Source organism: Argentina silus, assembly GCF_951799395.1.
Source record: "Argentina silus genome assembly, chromosome: X".
NCBI lineage: Eukaryota > Metazoa > Chordata > Actinopteri > Argentiniformes > Argentinidae > Argentina > Argentina silus.
In genome coordinates, this window is record NC_139653.1 from 17,988,253 (window position 1) to 18,005,854 (window position 17,602).

The 17,602-nt window shown below is 43.7% G+C and overlaps 2 protein-coding genes across 2 annotated transcripts in view; both read left to right on the forward strand.

The window, feature by feature from the left end:
* The window catches only part of dpf1 (double PHD fingers 1), a gene marked incomplete at both ends in the record, with an annotated part of 35,554 nt that extends 29,197 nt beyond the window's left edge, over positions 1–6,357 (forward strand). The window contains 4 exon segments of the mRNA XM_083696280.1: positions 4,602–4,721; positions 4,952–5,064; positions 5,304–5,385; positions 6,287–6,357. Of these exon segments, the coding sequence (XP_083552406.1) occupies positions 4,602–4,721; positions 4,952–5,064; positions 5,304–5,385; positions 6,287–6,357 (386 nt within the window).
* A 7,600-nt stretch (positions 6,358–13,957) lies between these two features.
* On the forward strand, positions 13,958–17,363 carry LOC310822264 (endonuclease domain-containing 1 protein; the record flags this gene model as incomplete). Its single annotated transcript, XM_083694611.1, has 3 exons — positions 13,958–14,275; positions 16,672–16,828; positions 16,969–17,363. The coding sequence occupies 3 exons, from the start codon at positions 13,958–13,960 to the stop codon at positions 17,361–17,363; spliced, it is 870 nt and encodes a 289-aa protein (XP_083550737.1).
* Between the last annotated feature and the right edge of the window lie 239 nt (positions 17,364–17,602).

Sequence of the window (17,602 nt, forward strand, 5' to 3'; positions counted from 1 at the left end):
CACACACACATGCACAAAGACACACACAGGCATACACATAGGCATGTCCTCTAATAATATACTCTGCACTGTACCCTGTGCTACTATACTAAAAGACTCCAGTAGAATATTTGTGTTTTCTTACTAACTGGGCAAGCCAGACAATGGAACCTAACTGCGTTTAACTATGGAACTGTTATCTCTTCTCCCTCCATGAAAAAATATTAATATTTGCATTATTTTCTCAGAACCCATCAGACATTCCCCAGTTACTGTAGCACAAAGGTGTATATCTGCACACATACAGTATGTGTGGATGATGATTACGATGATGTGTGAGTTGTGTGCATGCATGCTTGAATGTGTGTTTGATTTATGCATGTACAAGTATGTGTGTTTGTTTTTCTGTGTGTTTTCGGCTGCAGACACCCCTCTATGCTCCTATAGAGGCTGACACAGTGTGTGCAGGTCAGTGTGATTATACTGCAGCCATAGATCAAGTTTTATTATGCACCAAAATCTCCACTGTCCTCTTGCTTTGCAATGTCATTCATTCTTACACAACCTGCTGACTGGACAGAGGAGAGAAACAAGCATGTTCTTGCATTGTGTCTTGGTTGCGTGTGTTTGTGTTAGTCCATGTGTGCACGCATATGTGTGTGTGTGTGGATTGCAGAAAAATAATTTCCTCAGAGAAAGAGTGAACTACAGACACATTGTCTTGCGACAGATAACGCGACTGTGTGTGTGTGTGTGTGTGTGTGTGTGTGTGTGTGTGTGTGTGTGTGTGTGTGTGTGTGCATGCGTGCGTGTGCGTGTGTGTGCGCGCGTGCATGCTTTGTCTGAGTATGTGTATACAATATGTACATTATATCTGTGTTTAAATGCGTGTGTGTGTGTGTGTGTATGTGTATGTGTGCGTGTGTTACTCCTGAGATGCTCCCCTCATTAAGCAGCCAGGCGACAGGAGTGCAGAGTGTGTGTTTTCACACTCCACTGCTCCGACACAACAGCAGGCACTTCTTCACTTCCCTCTCTCCTTTGTGTTTTGCCCTTCCTCCTCCCTCCCCCTCTTCTTCCTCCCTTTCTTCTTACCTCTTCCTACTCTCCTCTGCTCTGTGCAGTTATACAGTGTAGGAATGTGTTGTGTGTTGTAGGCAAAGCTGTAAGTGTACTGGTGAAGAGACCAGGAGCTGCTTTTGTGTCCCAGGCCCAGTCTGATGAATACAAAAACAATAATTGGCCTGGTATATGCTGTAAGTTTATGCTCAGAGTGATGAGAGAGAGGGGAAGAAGTCGAGAGAAAGTAAGTTAAAGAGAGTGATAGAAAAGAGACAAAGAGAGTGAGAAGCAGAGAAAGAGAGCCCTGGCAACAGGTACTTGTGGGCAATTCCCGTGGAAGTGCTAATTCGATAAGGCTGCAGCCACTTTATCGACCAGCCAGTGCGGTATGGATCTCAGGCTGGGGGTGGTGCTAAAATGAGATTGTAGAACTCCAAGAGCAGTCTGTATTGAGGGCAAGGGTATGAGAATGAGAGAGAGAGGGATAGAAAGAGAGGAAGAGAGAAAGGGGAGGAGACGGAGAGACAGAGAAGGGGGAAGAGTGGAAAGAAAAATGGTCAGAGATAGATACAAGAGAGTAGGGGGAGAGGGTAAGACAGAAAGAGGGTAGGAGAGAAGGAGAGATATAGAAATGGAATTTCTGCTGAATAGAATAGGGGTTAAAGAGGGAAAAAAGAGTAGAGGGGGAGAGAAGGTTAGAGAGGGAGAGAGAAAAGGGCAAGGGAGGGGGAGAAGTGAGGGGTATTTGAGGATTCATCTCTCTCTCCTAATTCCCAGTGGGTTTCTCAGACACACTTGAAAGCTGTGAAGTGCGCTGTTCTGCCTGTATTCTCCCAGTAATTGGAGGGGTGTCTCAGGGAAGGTGGTGCTGGAGTTGAGATAGTGAGGGAGGTGTGTGTGTGTGGGGGGGGGGGGGGGGGGGAATCACCCTCACAACCTCAGAAACCTGCTACTTCAGATTTTTTTTTTTTTATATATATATTTTTTTTTATCTGCCTTCAGTTTCTCTTTCTTTGTCTCCGTCTGCCTGTCTGTCAGTATGTCTCTGTTTTTCTGTTTATCTATCTGTCGATCTGTCTGTCTGTTTAGTCAGTCTGTGTGCCTGTACCCCCCTCCCCCACCTCAACCTTAAAAATGGAAGGAGGCATTTAATCATTGATAGGCTTTCCTTTCTGAGCAGGCATGCCAGCGGGCAGCCCTTTCTCACACAGATGGTATCAGGTCACCACTGCGCAAGCCACTTTACCGCAAGTACCCCATTTGGGTCCAATACAAAACACACAAAAAAGAGTTTGGAATTCTACAGGTTGTGATTGCAGTGTGAAAATCTGTCATGGTGGTTTTCGTTGTAAATCTCCACACCTGGCATGTCATTTATATACCTATTTAGCTTTGTTTGTTCATACTTTTACATTCTGTAAATCTATTTGAGAAGCCTGTTCTATATTGAAATAGGGGAAATGGAATTTATGCCATAGCCTTCTGACTGTACTCATTGTAGTACAGTACTATTCAGTACTGCGGCATAGGGCTACAGTATATGGATACCAGGGACAGCTCCTCTCTGTCTTCTCTCTTCTCCCTCTCTCATCCTGATCAGAGGTTTTTTTTATTTCCCTGAGGATTATATACCAACCCTGTAGAATAGAAAAAACCCAATCTCCCCCTTTTCTAGAAAACCCATTTTCCCCCTTCTCCCCCCTCCATCCCTCCTGCACCCCTCCCCCATACCCTTCCACAATCCACCCTGGGCTGGATTAATGACCTCGCAAATCACACAACAGACAGCCACTGATTACTCCACCATGCAGACTGCTGCTGTGCTGTGCTGTGCGTGTGTGTGTGTGTGTGTGTGTGTGTGTGTGTGTGTGTGTGTGTGTGTGTGTGTGTGTGTGTGTGTGTGCGTGCGTGTGTGTCTGTGTATTGTGTCTGTGTCGGTGTCGGTGTCTGTGTCTGTGTCTGTGTCTGTGTCTGTGTCTGTGTCTGTGTCTGTGTCTGTGTCTGTGTCTGTGTCTGTGTCTGTGTCTGTGTCTGTGTCTGTGTGCCCCAATTAATGAACCCATGTTTGTGCATGGTGAGTTCTTGTGTGTGTGCCTGTCTAGTCCAGTCTACTGTAGACTGCATGTCTATGTGTCTTTGTCTGTCTACGGGCACAGGTGACTCATCTTGAAGTTCCTGTCCATTGCATTACATCTCAGAACCTTAAAGAAAAGGGACACATACAAATAGCGGCCTGAACTGGTTACATGATCAAAGTTATTAAATGTATTATGCAATCGACTGCAGTAAGATGGAGAGGACTCAGACAGGCAAGCAGCGAATGTTTCTCTCCATTTAATGCTTATTATAATAATGGCTCCCTGTAGCGCACCTGCTGCTTGACACAGAGCAGCAGGTCCACCCCCCACCCCCCCTCCATCTCTGTTCCATTGACAATATTGAACAGACCCTTGGGCTTCCCAGTGGACTTCCCCTCCCTCCCCAGTCCTCATCCTCCCTTCAATGGCTGAGCAGAAGCAGGAGAGTCTCAGGCTTCAGTGGGCCTGCTTGCTTTCTTAACCAAACAGGCATATGGATCCAGCTGGGACTTCAGTCTGGCTGGGATACTCTCTCAGAAATCTCTTCTCCATCCCACTCGATGCTTCCCTTCACCTCTTTCTCACACAAGCAAAGCGATCCTCCTCTCTCTCTCGTGCACCCTCACCCCCCCCCCCCCCCACACACACACACACACACACACACTTTCTCTCACTCTAGTGCACGCATAATCTTTCACTCTCTCTCGTTCTCTCTCTTCATCCATTCATTCCACACCTCGTTCTGCCTATCTCTCATTTCTCCCTCTCCATGTTGAGTCCAGTGCTCCAGACCAGCGACAGGTCATCAGTAACCAGACAGTACAGCCATAGACACTGTATTGTAGCTCTGTGCTTACTGAAGTTCCTTATTCTACATCAGAAAAACATATAAGATAGGTGTGATATTTAGTTTAGTAATAAGTTAAAAAGAGCACCATGAATTTACAGCCAATTTTTGGAATTTACAGCTAATTTATGAATTGATGAAGTTAAGATATTGTAGCGAACGGCGGGGCAGAGCAGCTTGCCTTAAGCGGGTATCGAACTCGCAACCTTCCGCTTACAAACCGGCCGCGCTAGCCACAACACCAAGAGAGTTAACTCACTTGGCGGAGCTGCTAACGGGCCTTACACAGGGTCGTTACACTATCCCCTCCGTTCGGGAGAGCGTGCCCTCACGCTTCACTATACGAGTCTCTCACGTGGACACGCCTCTCCGATGGCCTCACGGGCGCCATCCCACTTCTGACACCAATGTAGCGAACGGCGGGGCACAGCAGCTTGCCTTAAGCGGGTATCGAACTCGCAACCTTCCGCTTACAAACCGGCCGCGCTAGCCACAACACCAAGAGAGTTAACTCACTTGGCGGAGCTGCTAACGGGCCTTACACAGGGTCGTTACAATATATAAGTTAAGATATTTAACTGTCTTGTTAAAAAAATAATTTCACATTAGGATGAAGTCTTATTCTATAATTCCAGCTAAGAAAGCTGCAGATGGTTCGGTCATTCCCAACGGCTACTGTGACTTCTGTCTGGGAGGATCTAAGAAGACAGGTTGTCCTGAAGACCTCATCTCCTGTGCAGACTGTGGACGCTCAGGTACTGCCAGACACTCAAAAAGACAGAACCCTGGAGTTTACATGCCATTTTGTGTTTTAGAAGAAGTTAGGCTCAATCTTTGTGTGAGCTGATAGCTTAGTGGTTCACATGAAGATGAATATGCTGATGATTATTCTTTTCATGATGACGATATTGATGAAGAGGATAGATGATGACCATTTTGGTAATGATGATGATGAAGTTCTTTGTGTCCAACTCTGTGGCCCTAGGTCACCCATCCTGCCTCCAGTTCACAGTGAACATGACAGCGGCGGTGCGAACCTACCGCTGGCAGTGCATCGAGTGCAAGTCCTGCAGTCTGTGTGGAACCTCCGAGAATGACGTAATCACTACTCACACACACACACATACATGCACATACACACACAGATGCACACACACACACATGATTATTTCATAAGATGATCTGTACCATCATATCTAAAACACCTACACCCCATTCCCCACTTGCCACCGCTCTCGCCTTATCATAGTTGTGACACCCCAACACCCCTCTAAGTGAAACACATACTATACTACACTTCCAAGTGCATCTACTTAATCACTTTTTTCCTTTTGCAGGATCAGTTACTATTCTGTGATGATTGTGACAGAGGCTACCATATGTACTGCCTGAGCCCCCCTATGGCAGAACCCCCAGAGGGTAGGTTAATTCTCTGTGGAGTATATGCTGTGTGGAGGCAGGTCTACAGTATGTGGTGTACAGTATATGTGTCTATATGGGCACAGTACACCAAGGTTATGGTCAATTCAATTCAATTTCAATTCACTATTGTGTTAAATAAATGGACATTTGAATGGATCTCAACACTGCAGTACACTGCACTGTAGGTAATTGTTGACCAGGTAGGAAGCTGAATAGAAAAATGCTCCTTTATTGAAAAGAGTCTCAGTATAGCCTTTATCAGGCTGCAGTAAAGTAATTGTTGATCATGCATTGGCTTTCCTAAGATATTTTGCCTCATAGGTATAGACCATGTTTTGTAAGTTTACCTTGAGAGTAGACATGTGCTCTATTCCCTATTCCCTATAGACACTCCTGTAGATCTGAGAGAATTGGATAGGTGAAGGCAATATTACAACAATTCAAATCAGAGGGCAAGATGGACCCAGTACCATATTGTTTGTATCTACCCAATCCTCTCAGATCTACAGGAGTTCCTAAGCTGTAGGGTCTAATCGATTAGAAATTCAGCAGATGTGTTAATCAGCATTACAAGTTGACATGGTGAAGAGATCGTAAATCCAACTTACCTTAACTGTAGTTGGTTCACCCAGACAGTTTTTAGGTACCAAGTTCCCTTACTTGGATATTTAGTAGCCATACTGCATTTTGCTTTAACAGCATTGCCACATAGCCCCATTAATTCTGGGAACGGCAGTTTAGTATGCTTTCTGAATAAATGAGGCCCTATGTCAATAGCGTCAAAACTAAATATGGTTACAAAAATTGTCTGGGTGAATCAACAACAACCATGGTAAGTGGAAAATAATGTGAAATTGTATTTTGAGAGGAATACCCCTTTAACTGTTGATCTTCACAGGGAGCTGGAGTTGCCATCTGTGTCTGCGACAGCTGAAGGAGAAGGCCTCAGCCTATATCACCCTCACCTAATCCACCACGCTATACCCCCCATTGCTGGCCCTCGAACCCCCACCCTAAGTCATCCTCCCCCACCCCCCCATCATGGTAAATGGACCGCACCAATGAGAGAAGATCCTTACATCCTCAGAAATGTTCAGTACCACTAAGGAACCAAATTCCGGTATCCAGCCCTCTCAGTGCCACTTTGGTCATCAGGGCTACCAGCCCCCCCAAGTTTCTTTGTGACATTGACGGAAGCAGCTCTCTTCCATGATGCACCTTACTCCATCCAGGTTATACAACTCTGCAGTGGATGTATCAGCTGGTCACCTGCCTGCCCCTCTGAGCCATGGCCTCCTGCCACTGCTACCCCTACACCTCACTCCCATCCCCCTACCGCCAACACCTCTGGCAAACTAGGATCATCCCCGCCTGGACCACCTCCTCTGCCTTGCTCCCCCTCTGCAGCATCTGATCATCATTAGCCTAACTGTCCTGCCCTCCTGCGGCCCATGGGCCCACCCTCCAGCGTCTGTCTCAGAAGAGGTGTTTATCTATCAGCAGCCCACGAGGGCACTCTAGAGGCACGCTCTCAACCTTGCAGGGCCCTCAGAGGAGCCCTAACAAGCTTCAGCTGCCACTGTGTCAATATACGCAGTCGCCCATGGCCCAGGCAACAGGGAGCACAAACACAGGGAGAGAAAGACATGTTCAAGGGACAGAGGATAGGACAAGGAGACCTGGGAGACTCTGTGAAGGAATGTGGCTGGCATTGACCATCAGGCACCAGAGCCATGTAAACTATGTGACACCACCTCTTCCCCCTTCTCTTGGTCTTCTTCCACCTCCACCTTTTCCCTCTTCCCTTCTACAGGGGCTGAGAACGCTGGGTAACACTTTATTAGGGCACTATCTAAATAAAGTGTGGCCAAAAGCATAACTCATCTTATTGTTGATACCAGCTGTCATGACAGAGGGTAAGGGTGGGACTTGACAGTAATAACGTCCATTGGTCAGGGCTCTCACTCTGGGATTGATTTACTCCGTCTAATCTCGCTCAGAGCTGTGATGGCGTGATGTCACCATGAGAGGAGAGGAAGATGGAGGGATTTGCTTTATTATCAGCCACTTCAGATGAAGTTGATTATGAACACATTTACTTTTCTCCCAAGCTGACAATACTTTATGTGACCATACTCTCTCTCCTATGGAAATAACAACTGAAAAGCCAACAAGAGACTGCTATGACTGGTGGAGCTTGGTGTATTTTGTCTGTATGTGTGTAGCAAGAATGTACTGTAGGTTTTTGGTGTGGACAATGCAGATTTTTATGTCTGGCCTTGCCAAATATGCAAGGCCTAAATGCTTCGGGTTTTTTTAAAAACATTTTGTTTGTTACTTTACTGTATGTGCATGGTGTTACATTGCTGTTTTTAAAGACATTTTAAGGATGAAAAGTATTTAAGAAAGCACACTTAATTCGCAATAAGTTTGTGACTAACATGGGCAAATTTGAGTGTGTGTCCATCTGTGTGTGTGTGTGTGTGTGTGTGTGTGTGTGTGTGTGTGTGTGTGTGTGTGTGTGTGTGTGTGTGTGTGTGTGTGTGTGTGTGTGTGTGTGTGCGTGCGTGTGTGTGTGTGCGTGTGTGTGTGTGTGTGTGTGCGTGTGCGTGTGCATGTAACTGAGAGCCAACCGTAGCCAACCAGGTGCTAGGCAGGACCTACAATATGGCAGGGTCAGGAGTGGGACAGGCTTATGAAAATCTTATTCCTAGAAACACTACCACGATTTCCTTTCTGTTTGACCAGACAAACTTAAGCCAGCTTGCGCTGTTTCTCTCCCAAGCCCTTTTCAAAAGAACCCCACTTTTGTGAAAAAAAGTTATAAAATAGTTAAGACACTTTAGTAGAATGAGCTGTTTACTATCTGCCAGACTGCTTTGCGTGCTAGGACCTGTAATATAATGTGCTTTTTCAAAGAGTAAGCTAAAAGCAGGAGGAGTTGTATTGGGAACGGCAGCATGTGTGTTTGTGAGCTTGTACTGAGATCAGTCCGTTTTTAACCCAAAGTCCTATTTTCTAGTGGGCTGACTACGCCACTACTATTTTTCCAATGATCCCTTCTCCTACAGCTTTAAGTTGGGTGACATTCGCTGTAAATAGATTGTTGCTCTGTCTATGAAATAGCCAAATCATTTCATATCACCCTTACTTAGTGCATATCAAAATATGAGATCCCAAAAACATTTCTGCCTTTTCTAATCCTTTTAAATTATTTGCGTTTATCACCTTTGTATTTGGAGTATTGCCACTGTACAACCTAATCGTGTGTTTATAATCCAATGCACTGAGACTTATGGGAAAAATGTTGTCAATTTTACCCAAAACTGATATACCAATCACGTAGGCATGTATGATACCAGAGATACTGTTGGTTTCATATTTTGATACCAATTTCATTTTTAAACACAATTAGGGATGGTTTCCCCTCTCCTCTCTCAGCATGTTCTTTTGTATGTTTGTTTTTTGGGGGGTGTTTTTGTACTTTGAACATTTTGCACAATGTGTTTGTTGAGAGAGAGAGAGAGAGAGAGAGAGAGAGAGAGAGAGAATGAATAAGGTCAGAGAAAGAGAGAGAACTCTTAGAACCTAACAATAAGGTCAGAGAAAATTAAACCAACACAGTGAATACAGACAGTCTGTATTGTCAGGCTTTTCTCTGTGGCATGCCAACACATCCAAGACTACATAGTTAACACTAGCTGTACAAGTTCAAGGTTTATAAATCACAAGGTTGGTGTGGATTTCCATGTACAGTATGCAAGATTTAGAACCAAATCTGTGCATATGCGCGTTATACTGTCTAAATGAGGCCCCAGGCCCCAGTCAAGATAGACATGGCAGACCATGCTTTGACAAACCACCCTTTTCTACCATGTGACACATCATCCCTGTTTCATCATGTTAAAGTGTCCCACCAATATAGAATCAAATTTGTTTTAATAGCTGGGATTGGAGGACTAGCCAGAAAGTGACTGACTGATGATTTGTGTGAGTGACTTGAACTGTAAATGTTGAACTGATAAAAGCCTTTACTTTTGAATATTTCTTGGCACTTAGGAGGACGGTGGAGTCTTAAATACTTTGATTGTACTATCTGCAAAGATGCAGTAGAGGAGTGAGTAGTGATAGATGAAGGAGGAGGGGAGTGTGATGTCAGATTTGAACTTTGACACCTAGAACTGAAAGGGGCGGGGGGTTAGGGACTCGCCATGCCCCGCTCCTGCCCCCCACCCCCCCACCCCCACTCCTCATTCTTAGGTTTCGGTGGTGGGGGTCATATAGGGGATCAAGACTTTTGGCCAGTCCTCAATTGAAGCAGGATTCAGCCCACTTGTAAATTGTCGTGCTGTGATCTTGCTTGCACTTTTCTTTCCCAAATAATAAATTACTGTGTGTGTGAGTGCGTGTGCACATTTCTATCCTTTCTTGTAAATGTCTGCTGTAAAAGAAACACTGGATAAAATGAATTTGTTTGTATTTACCCTAAGGAGATCAAATCCTACTTTTTTTTTCTCCCCATGTCTCCTACCTGGGAATGCTTTGAAATATCGACTGCAATTGCATAGCTGTCAACGCCGCTGTCATTCATTGTAAATTCATTTGGCTTTCTCAAGGCACCCAAATCCCCCAATTCTTCTCTCCTCCTGACTCATTTTCCATTGAAAAGATGAGAAATAAAAGTTGTACTCCTGAGGTGTCTGTCTATGTTGTTGAGCTACTGAACAGCGGCCATTTTGACCATGTAGAAGAAGATTTGGCCAATGTTTATTTGGCCATGCAATCAATTCTCATCAACTGTAGGAATGTGATACATGCACACACCCCCCCCCCCCAATACAACACACATGCACACCTAAGGGAGAACAGAGCTCTGGGTCAGCCATTAAGTGCCTTGCTCAAGGGCACAACAGCACACACAACCCCCCCACACACACCTTAGATATGATGCCAGTAACCTTCCAGTCACCAGCTCACATCCGGCTCCCTCCTGGAGTGGGGATTGAACTAGCGACCTGCCGTTTGTTGGCCGGCCTCTCTAACCTCTAGGCTACCTGCCACCCCGATGTTAGTGTGCTCCTAAAATCATGAACACACCAGAAGATCCTTGCCTGCTGTATAGCTATACTTGTGTTATTTTGCAATGATGGCACCTTTGAGCTTGGACCCATACTCATATGTAAGACATTTGTCCCTCTAAAGATATACTACAGTATCAGTATCTCAGTGTACAAGTACTGTGTATGTTCTCTTCACGCAAAAATTCTGGTATATGTCAATGTGTTATGTTTGAGACTGGGCATGTGTCATAAGCATGGGGAGTGAAGCAAATAATGAATTCAATATTATTATTTTTTTTACCTTCAAGAAGCCAGAATCATCACTAGTGCACACTCCTTTCCTTGGGGAATGTGTATTTAACCATATGCTTGGATACCGATTCCTCAATCCATCTCCTGGCATACCCAGTATTCTGTATAACCCCCCACCTCACACACACCCATCACAAAAATTCAACACAGACCACAACCCCCTCTCTTTCTCCTGAGGTTCATTACTGACCCCAGTCTCCCTTTCCTATATCTCCAAGGATGTTTGCGTACTGTGTACTGTGTTCTGTGTGTGTGTGTGTGTGTGTGTGTGTGTGTGTGTGTGTTGGGGGGGCATGTGTGTGTGCGTGTGTGTGTGCATGTGCGTTTGTGTGTTTGTGTTTGTGTGTTGGGTTGTGTGTATCTGTATGTGAAGGGGGGAAGTGTGTGTGTGTGGGGGGGGGGGGGGTTGAGACTCTCAGCCAATTACCACATCCACCAGACAGGCTCAGACTGCCTTCGTTGCCAGCCAATCAGAGAAGGGCTGCGCATTGCTGGGCCTGAGGTGGTTGCCATGGTAACTGGGGCTGTTTGCATGGTGGATGATGGAAGAGTGATGGATTACAGTAATGGTGTGGGGTGTGGGGGAGACTCATACATAAATATATTGGAAATGTATGAAGGCATTTAAAATGAATTGAGCTTAAAAAGAGGGGGACATTATGAAGGGGGATATTAGGTGATGGTGGTTATTTTAATTTGTCTTTTTTCTTCTTATGTCTGTCTGTTTGTCTGTCTGTCTTATAGACTGCCCTTGGAAGACATATGTGTGTCTTCTAGAACAGTCTTGAATGCCGTCTCACGTTTTGTCTCCTCAAGGTAACCGGACATGCTCATACACACTATAACACCAATGTATGACCCCAGCGTAAAGGGATTCCTATTCATGGAAATAATAACTACGCTATTTAGCAGTTAACACTCTACTGTATTAATTATAATAGATCCATGAAAAACATTATCTTGGTTTGGTTCTTAACACTTAAAATGACATAAAATAGTCAAATTAAATGTATTTACAATGTAAAAAATATATATAATTTTTTTAAGTAGCGGGACTACATCCAAAACAATCAAAGATAGAGAAAAGGGAGACATCAAATTTTGAACCTTGCAGTTACTGTATTGTTGTACTGTCGTCACAGAGCAGGTCTGCCATGCACATACTGTTCACAGATGGAACTGCCAATGCGTGCAACGCCTTGCTTGTTTATGTTTCAAGTAATCTCTGCTACCTGTGGCAACATCATAACGCTCATGAAATTAGCTATTTTCATAGAATTCGTGGTTTATATCACACTTTCAGTAATTCGGCTTTCTTGATAACATGATACACTCTGGCCACAATTTTTCACTAAATTCATGCTTTAAACACAATTATAGGTTCTGATTACAAAAATCATATTGTTGATGCCTAGAATGTGATAAAAGTCTATGCAAATCTCATGAAGCCGTCTTAACAAATGAATGACTTGGTTATTATAAACTTTAATTGTGCTTAATCACATTGACTTGTTCCTCATGTCTTGTGATATATTTAATGAATGTTAAGCAAAGTTGAGACTGTGTGTGTTCTTGGATTATTGCTTACTGGGAAACCATCTGCCCATTGACACAAAGATAAACCTAAGTTGCAAGAGCACACCCTATTTCTGATACTATGTCCAGTAGATGACTGTATACTGGGTACATATATTTGCACTAGTGTCAGTATTTAGGAATGTTGTTCCATGGGACATAACACCCAAAATCTGAGCCAAATATGCCACCCAGTGGCAGCACATCAGAACTGCATCTGTCCCCCTGGCTCCCAAACTGTGATGCGTACCATTTCTCCACCCTTCTCCTGAGGTGTGCTCTTATGTACTTCCCAGCATGGATATAAAAGCCAGGGTTGGTCTTAGTATGGGCTCTTACAACAATCCATTTCCATTTAAATTCATGTTGGGGAGTGCAAAGTGCATACTTGATGAAAAGGGTGGATACTGGGACGCAATGATACAGAGGCAGCGAGACAGTCTGTGAATTTGTACTTTTTGTGAGACGTTATCGCCTCTCCCCGCCCATCGATTGGGGAAAACAAACCAGTGCTCATTGTTTGTTCCAATTGAAAAGACTAAGACCATAACCGAATGCTCATACTGCAACCTATTTAGTAGGTGAAATTCTATGTTTATGGTATCATGGTTTTCTTTCTATACAATATTCATTACACTTTTGGCTTTAAGAAGGCAGCTGAATTGTCCAATGTTTAATTTCACAATTATCTTCCCCCTCTTCAATGGTACAACATTCACATCCCGTAGGGCTCCTGGCACACGTGTGACAAGAGTTGAGACCAGGCCAAAGCCGCTGTACTGGTCCCACGACCACACTCTTGAACCCATGGGAAACCAGCATATGACACACACAACTACTGCTCAGATTGTGAATGTGACTGGATCTACAGTACACTATAAAACCAACATAGCACTATCAAAACACTACCATTCCAAACATTTGAAGGTCCTCTCTATAATATGTCTCCAGCTAGAGTTAGGGTAAGATTAAATTGTTGAATCAAATGTTGAAGTATGAAACAAAGTACTGTATATTATCCATGTTTAATGTGTTGGTCAAAGACATTGAACACCCCTTACTCTTGTGTTCAAAGTGCTCATGTGGTATGTTACTTCTCATCCAAAATGGCACCGTCAGAAATGGAACTCAACATTAATTCAAGTTTCATTGACCTACCAATATACAGTACAGTGCTGTGTGATTGTTCTTGTTGCTACGGATTGATAAGTATTGTTCTTTGGATAAACTGTCACAAATACACTCACAATAAATGCCTTCCTATTGGAGACAATCCACATAAAAATCAATGAATCTAGTAAATACCACCTCACATATTACAACATAGACAGAGGTGCAGCGAAACAGCAGTACTCACAGTAAACTGCTTTATTTACACAATTATAGAGACTAAATTGGAATCTACTTGTGACCTTCACATGTCAAAGAACCACAGATAGAGAGGGAGAGTGTAAAAAGGGGAGGAGGAGAAGGTAAAGGCAGCAGTATAAAATACAGGGTCTGCTCAGAGCACAGCTTGGTTTGCAGGTGAGCAGACAACGCTAGTCGCGTGTGTAAAGAACTCTCAGACAAAGCTCAGAAGGTAAGAACATCCAGTGAGGGAACCGACCCAACCAGCAGGAATGTCTAGTGATCTCTCAGTGATGCAGGCCCGAGCAGCCATATGTGTTCTGCTGGCTCTGTCCCTGTCCTTGGTGGAGGGAGATGTGGTGGCCCGTTTCCAAGATGTCACAGAGTGTCTAGAATACTTCTACCAGGGGAAGGTCCCGGAGTGGGGAGCTGCCACTCCTGGCAATGCTTGCATATGCCAGCGTTTTGCCAACAGGTACCACTTTGCCACCTTGTACAACACCCACCACCACATCGCCGTTTACTCTGCCTACTATTTCCAGCCCAGCGACGGGGGAGGCAGGGAGAAACGCTGGTTTGTGGAGCCACAGGTGTGTATGAGAGGAGATCAGTTAAGCTGAATGCTGATTCTTAATTCTCCACCCGTCCTGAAGTGTGGAGTTGTGCACCCAAATGGATTCAAAACAAATAGATGGTGAAAGAGATATGGTGGAAACTGCCACAAGCCAATGGTTACACCACACCTATGCTTTTAAATCCATGTGGGGAGTGCACAAGTTCACACATCAGGGGAAGGGTGCAGAAGTGAGATGCAGCATACAGTAAGTGTAGCTGCAGGCCTTATACAGTGCCCTGCATACAGTAAGTAATGGGACAGTGAAGGTTTTCTTCTTTTGGCTCTTTCCTCCAAAAGTTTGGATTTGATATCAAACAATTACTTATAAATAACATAGAGATTCTCAGCTTTTAGTTGATGGTATTTGTGTATTTTATTATTGGTTTCACCGTTCAGATATTACAACATTTTTTATGCATAGTCCCCTCATTTCAGGGTACCCAAAAGTGATGGGACAATTGGCTTCACAGGTGTTTCTGGAACTTGCGGTGTGCTAGCAAAGACACTTCCTATGTACTGGGCTTAAAGGGAGAAAAAAAATAGAATACTAGCTAGCTAGTTCACAAAGGACATGACAAGCTGGCAAAAAAAAAAAAGAACTGATATACCCTCGAAATCTGTGGTTGATGTGTGTCATGCTTGTGGGGAAAACTACCACAATATCAAGTACAAGTACAAGTACATCCAGTTGTGTCCCCTAACCCAGCCAGTGTGTCTAACCAGTGGGAATAGTCCTGTAGAAACAGACCACCAATGCCATGGCCAAATCATCCCATTTAATTAGTTTTAGCTACAGCTCCCTCCATAAGTATTGGAAATATGAAGCATTTTGTCAAAGTAGAGATTCTCAGCTTTAATTCAATGGGTTGGTTTTTGAATTGGGTTCACCAATTAGAAAGTACAGCATTGTTTAAACATACTTCCTCCTATTTAAAATATTTGAAATAAAGTTTATCCAAATATAAATGCAGTACTTTATCCAAATAAAGTACTCATGTTTAGTATTTGGTTGACAATGCTTTGCATGCAATAACTGCCTGAAGTCTGCGACCCATTGACCCCTCCAGACACTGGGTATATTCTCTGTTGATACTCTGCCAGACCTGCACTGCAGCAATCTTCAGTTGTTGTTTGTTTTGAGGACTTTTGCCTAAAATCTTATAATCAGGAAATTAAATGCATGTTCAATTGGATTTAAATCTGAAGACTGACTTGGCCAGTCAAGAACTTTCCTTTTACTGCTATGGCAGTATGTTTGGGGTCATTGTCTTACTGCATGATGAAGCGCTATCTAATGAATTTGGAGTCATTTGCCTGTACTCAAGCAGACAAGATGTTTCTGTACACTTCAGAATTAATTCTACTGTTGCTGTCAGCAGTAACATCATCGATTAAGACGAGTTATCTAGTTCTTGTGGCGGCTATACAAGCCCAAACCACAGCATACCCTCCACCATGTTTCACAGATTAAGTGTTACTGCACAAGACCATGTTCCAGACCACTGCAGGTAAGTCTTCCTTGGCCTACCATCTTGTTTGTGATTGCTGAACTCAGTGCTTTCTTTCTTTTTTAATGATGTTACAAACTGTTGATTTTGGTAGGTTTAACATTTTGGCTATGTTTCTGATTTTAGCCTCATAGATTTCAGCCTCATAATTGCTTCCCTGACTTTCATTGACATCTGTTTGGTCGTCATGTTGACTAGTCTTGTTACCAGATACTTCCGGCCAAATGTGCAAAAGGTCTGGTGGACCAACACGTTAAACTAGGCTTTCATTAAGCCAATAGAAAGGCAGTTGAAAACAGCCTGGTAGGCCAAGGACTTCTACAGTGAATGACCAGAGAACGCTTACGATATTTGTGTTATATTATGATAAAGAAAAACCCCAAACAACTGTCCGACAGATCAGGAGCACTCTCCAAGAGGGTTAATGTGTCAGGCAGTAATTGCATGCAAAGGATTGTTGACCAAATACTAAACATGAATGCTTAATTTGGACATTATATGAATCTGTCCCATTACTTTTGGTGCCCTGAAATAGGGGGACTATATATAAAGAGTGTTTAATGTGTAATTTCTAAATGGTAAAATCAATATGTACACAAATATTTTCGAATAAAATCTGAGAATGCATAGTTTATCCTCATTGTTTGATTTCAAATCCAAACTTTTGGAGTATAGAGCCAAAAGAAGAAAAAATGCTTCACTGTCCCATTACTTAACCAGGGCACTGTATCTGTGGTCATTGTTATCTAATATTTTATGTTAATTGTCTATAATGTATTTATGTGGTCGCTTAGGGATCCTAATGAATAATAAAGAATAAAAAGGCATGGAGTTATAACAGCAGTTTATGTTGTGCTCCCAGCTAGTGAACAGTTCATGGGGTGCAGAGATGAGGGATGGATACTGGCTGGGGAAGGACAACCCTGGCATCTACCTGGGTGAGAGACAGGCCCTCAATGAGGACTACACCCATTCTGGCTTTGATCGTGGGCATCTCAACCCAAATGGACACCATGCAGGTGATTGTTTATATTTTCCCTCATTTAATTTTGAACTGTGTTGATGAAAGACTATTGTGCTGAAGTGAACAAGCTGTTTACACTTCTCCTCTTTCTTTCTGTCTCCTTCTTGCTTAACCTTAATACTACACCTCCTACAGTCCCCAGTCGTAACGCAACCTTCACCCTCACCAATGTGGTGCCCCAGAACCCCAAGATGAACCAGAACGCCTGGCAGAACCATGAGTCCCAGCTCACTGAACTGTTCCGTGCACAGTGTGCCCGGGCCTACGTGCTGGTGGGTGCCATCCCCTCCGTCGACAACTGGATCATTAAGAACAATGTCAAGCGTGTCAACATTCCTGACTACATCTGGAATGCCTACTGCTGTGTGGATGCCAATGGCAAGCCCATCCACAGTGGCGCTGCCACCGCCCTCAACACTGAGCAGAACCGGGTGGACAAGCTCTCGTTGCTCAAGCTGAATGCCTTCCTGCAGCAGTACACAAATATACCAGTAGGAGAGCTGTTTCACAACAACTGCCAGGCATTATAGAGATTCTTTGGTGTAAATTGGCAGGAGTTGGTAGAAATTGGACCCTAACAAGCATTGATACAGTGTCAGATTTGGATTAGGTTAGGACTGATGGTAGGTTCATCTAATCTGGTCCTTGATCTATGGTAAAAGACAATTTATTCTACCTGATGTGATATTCATTTGAGGGTGTGGTAAGATGCAAAGAACCTTTTGTATTGGTCCTGTGCTTCCGACTGTGAGAATGAAATGACACAATA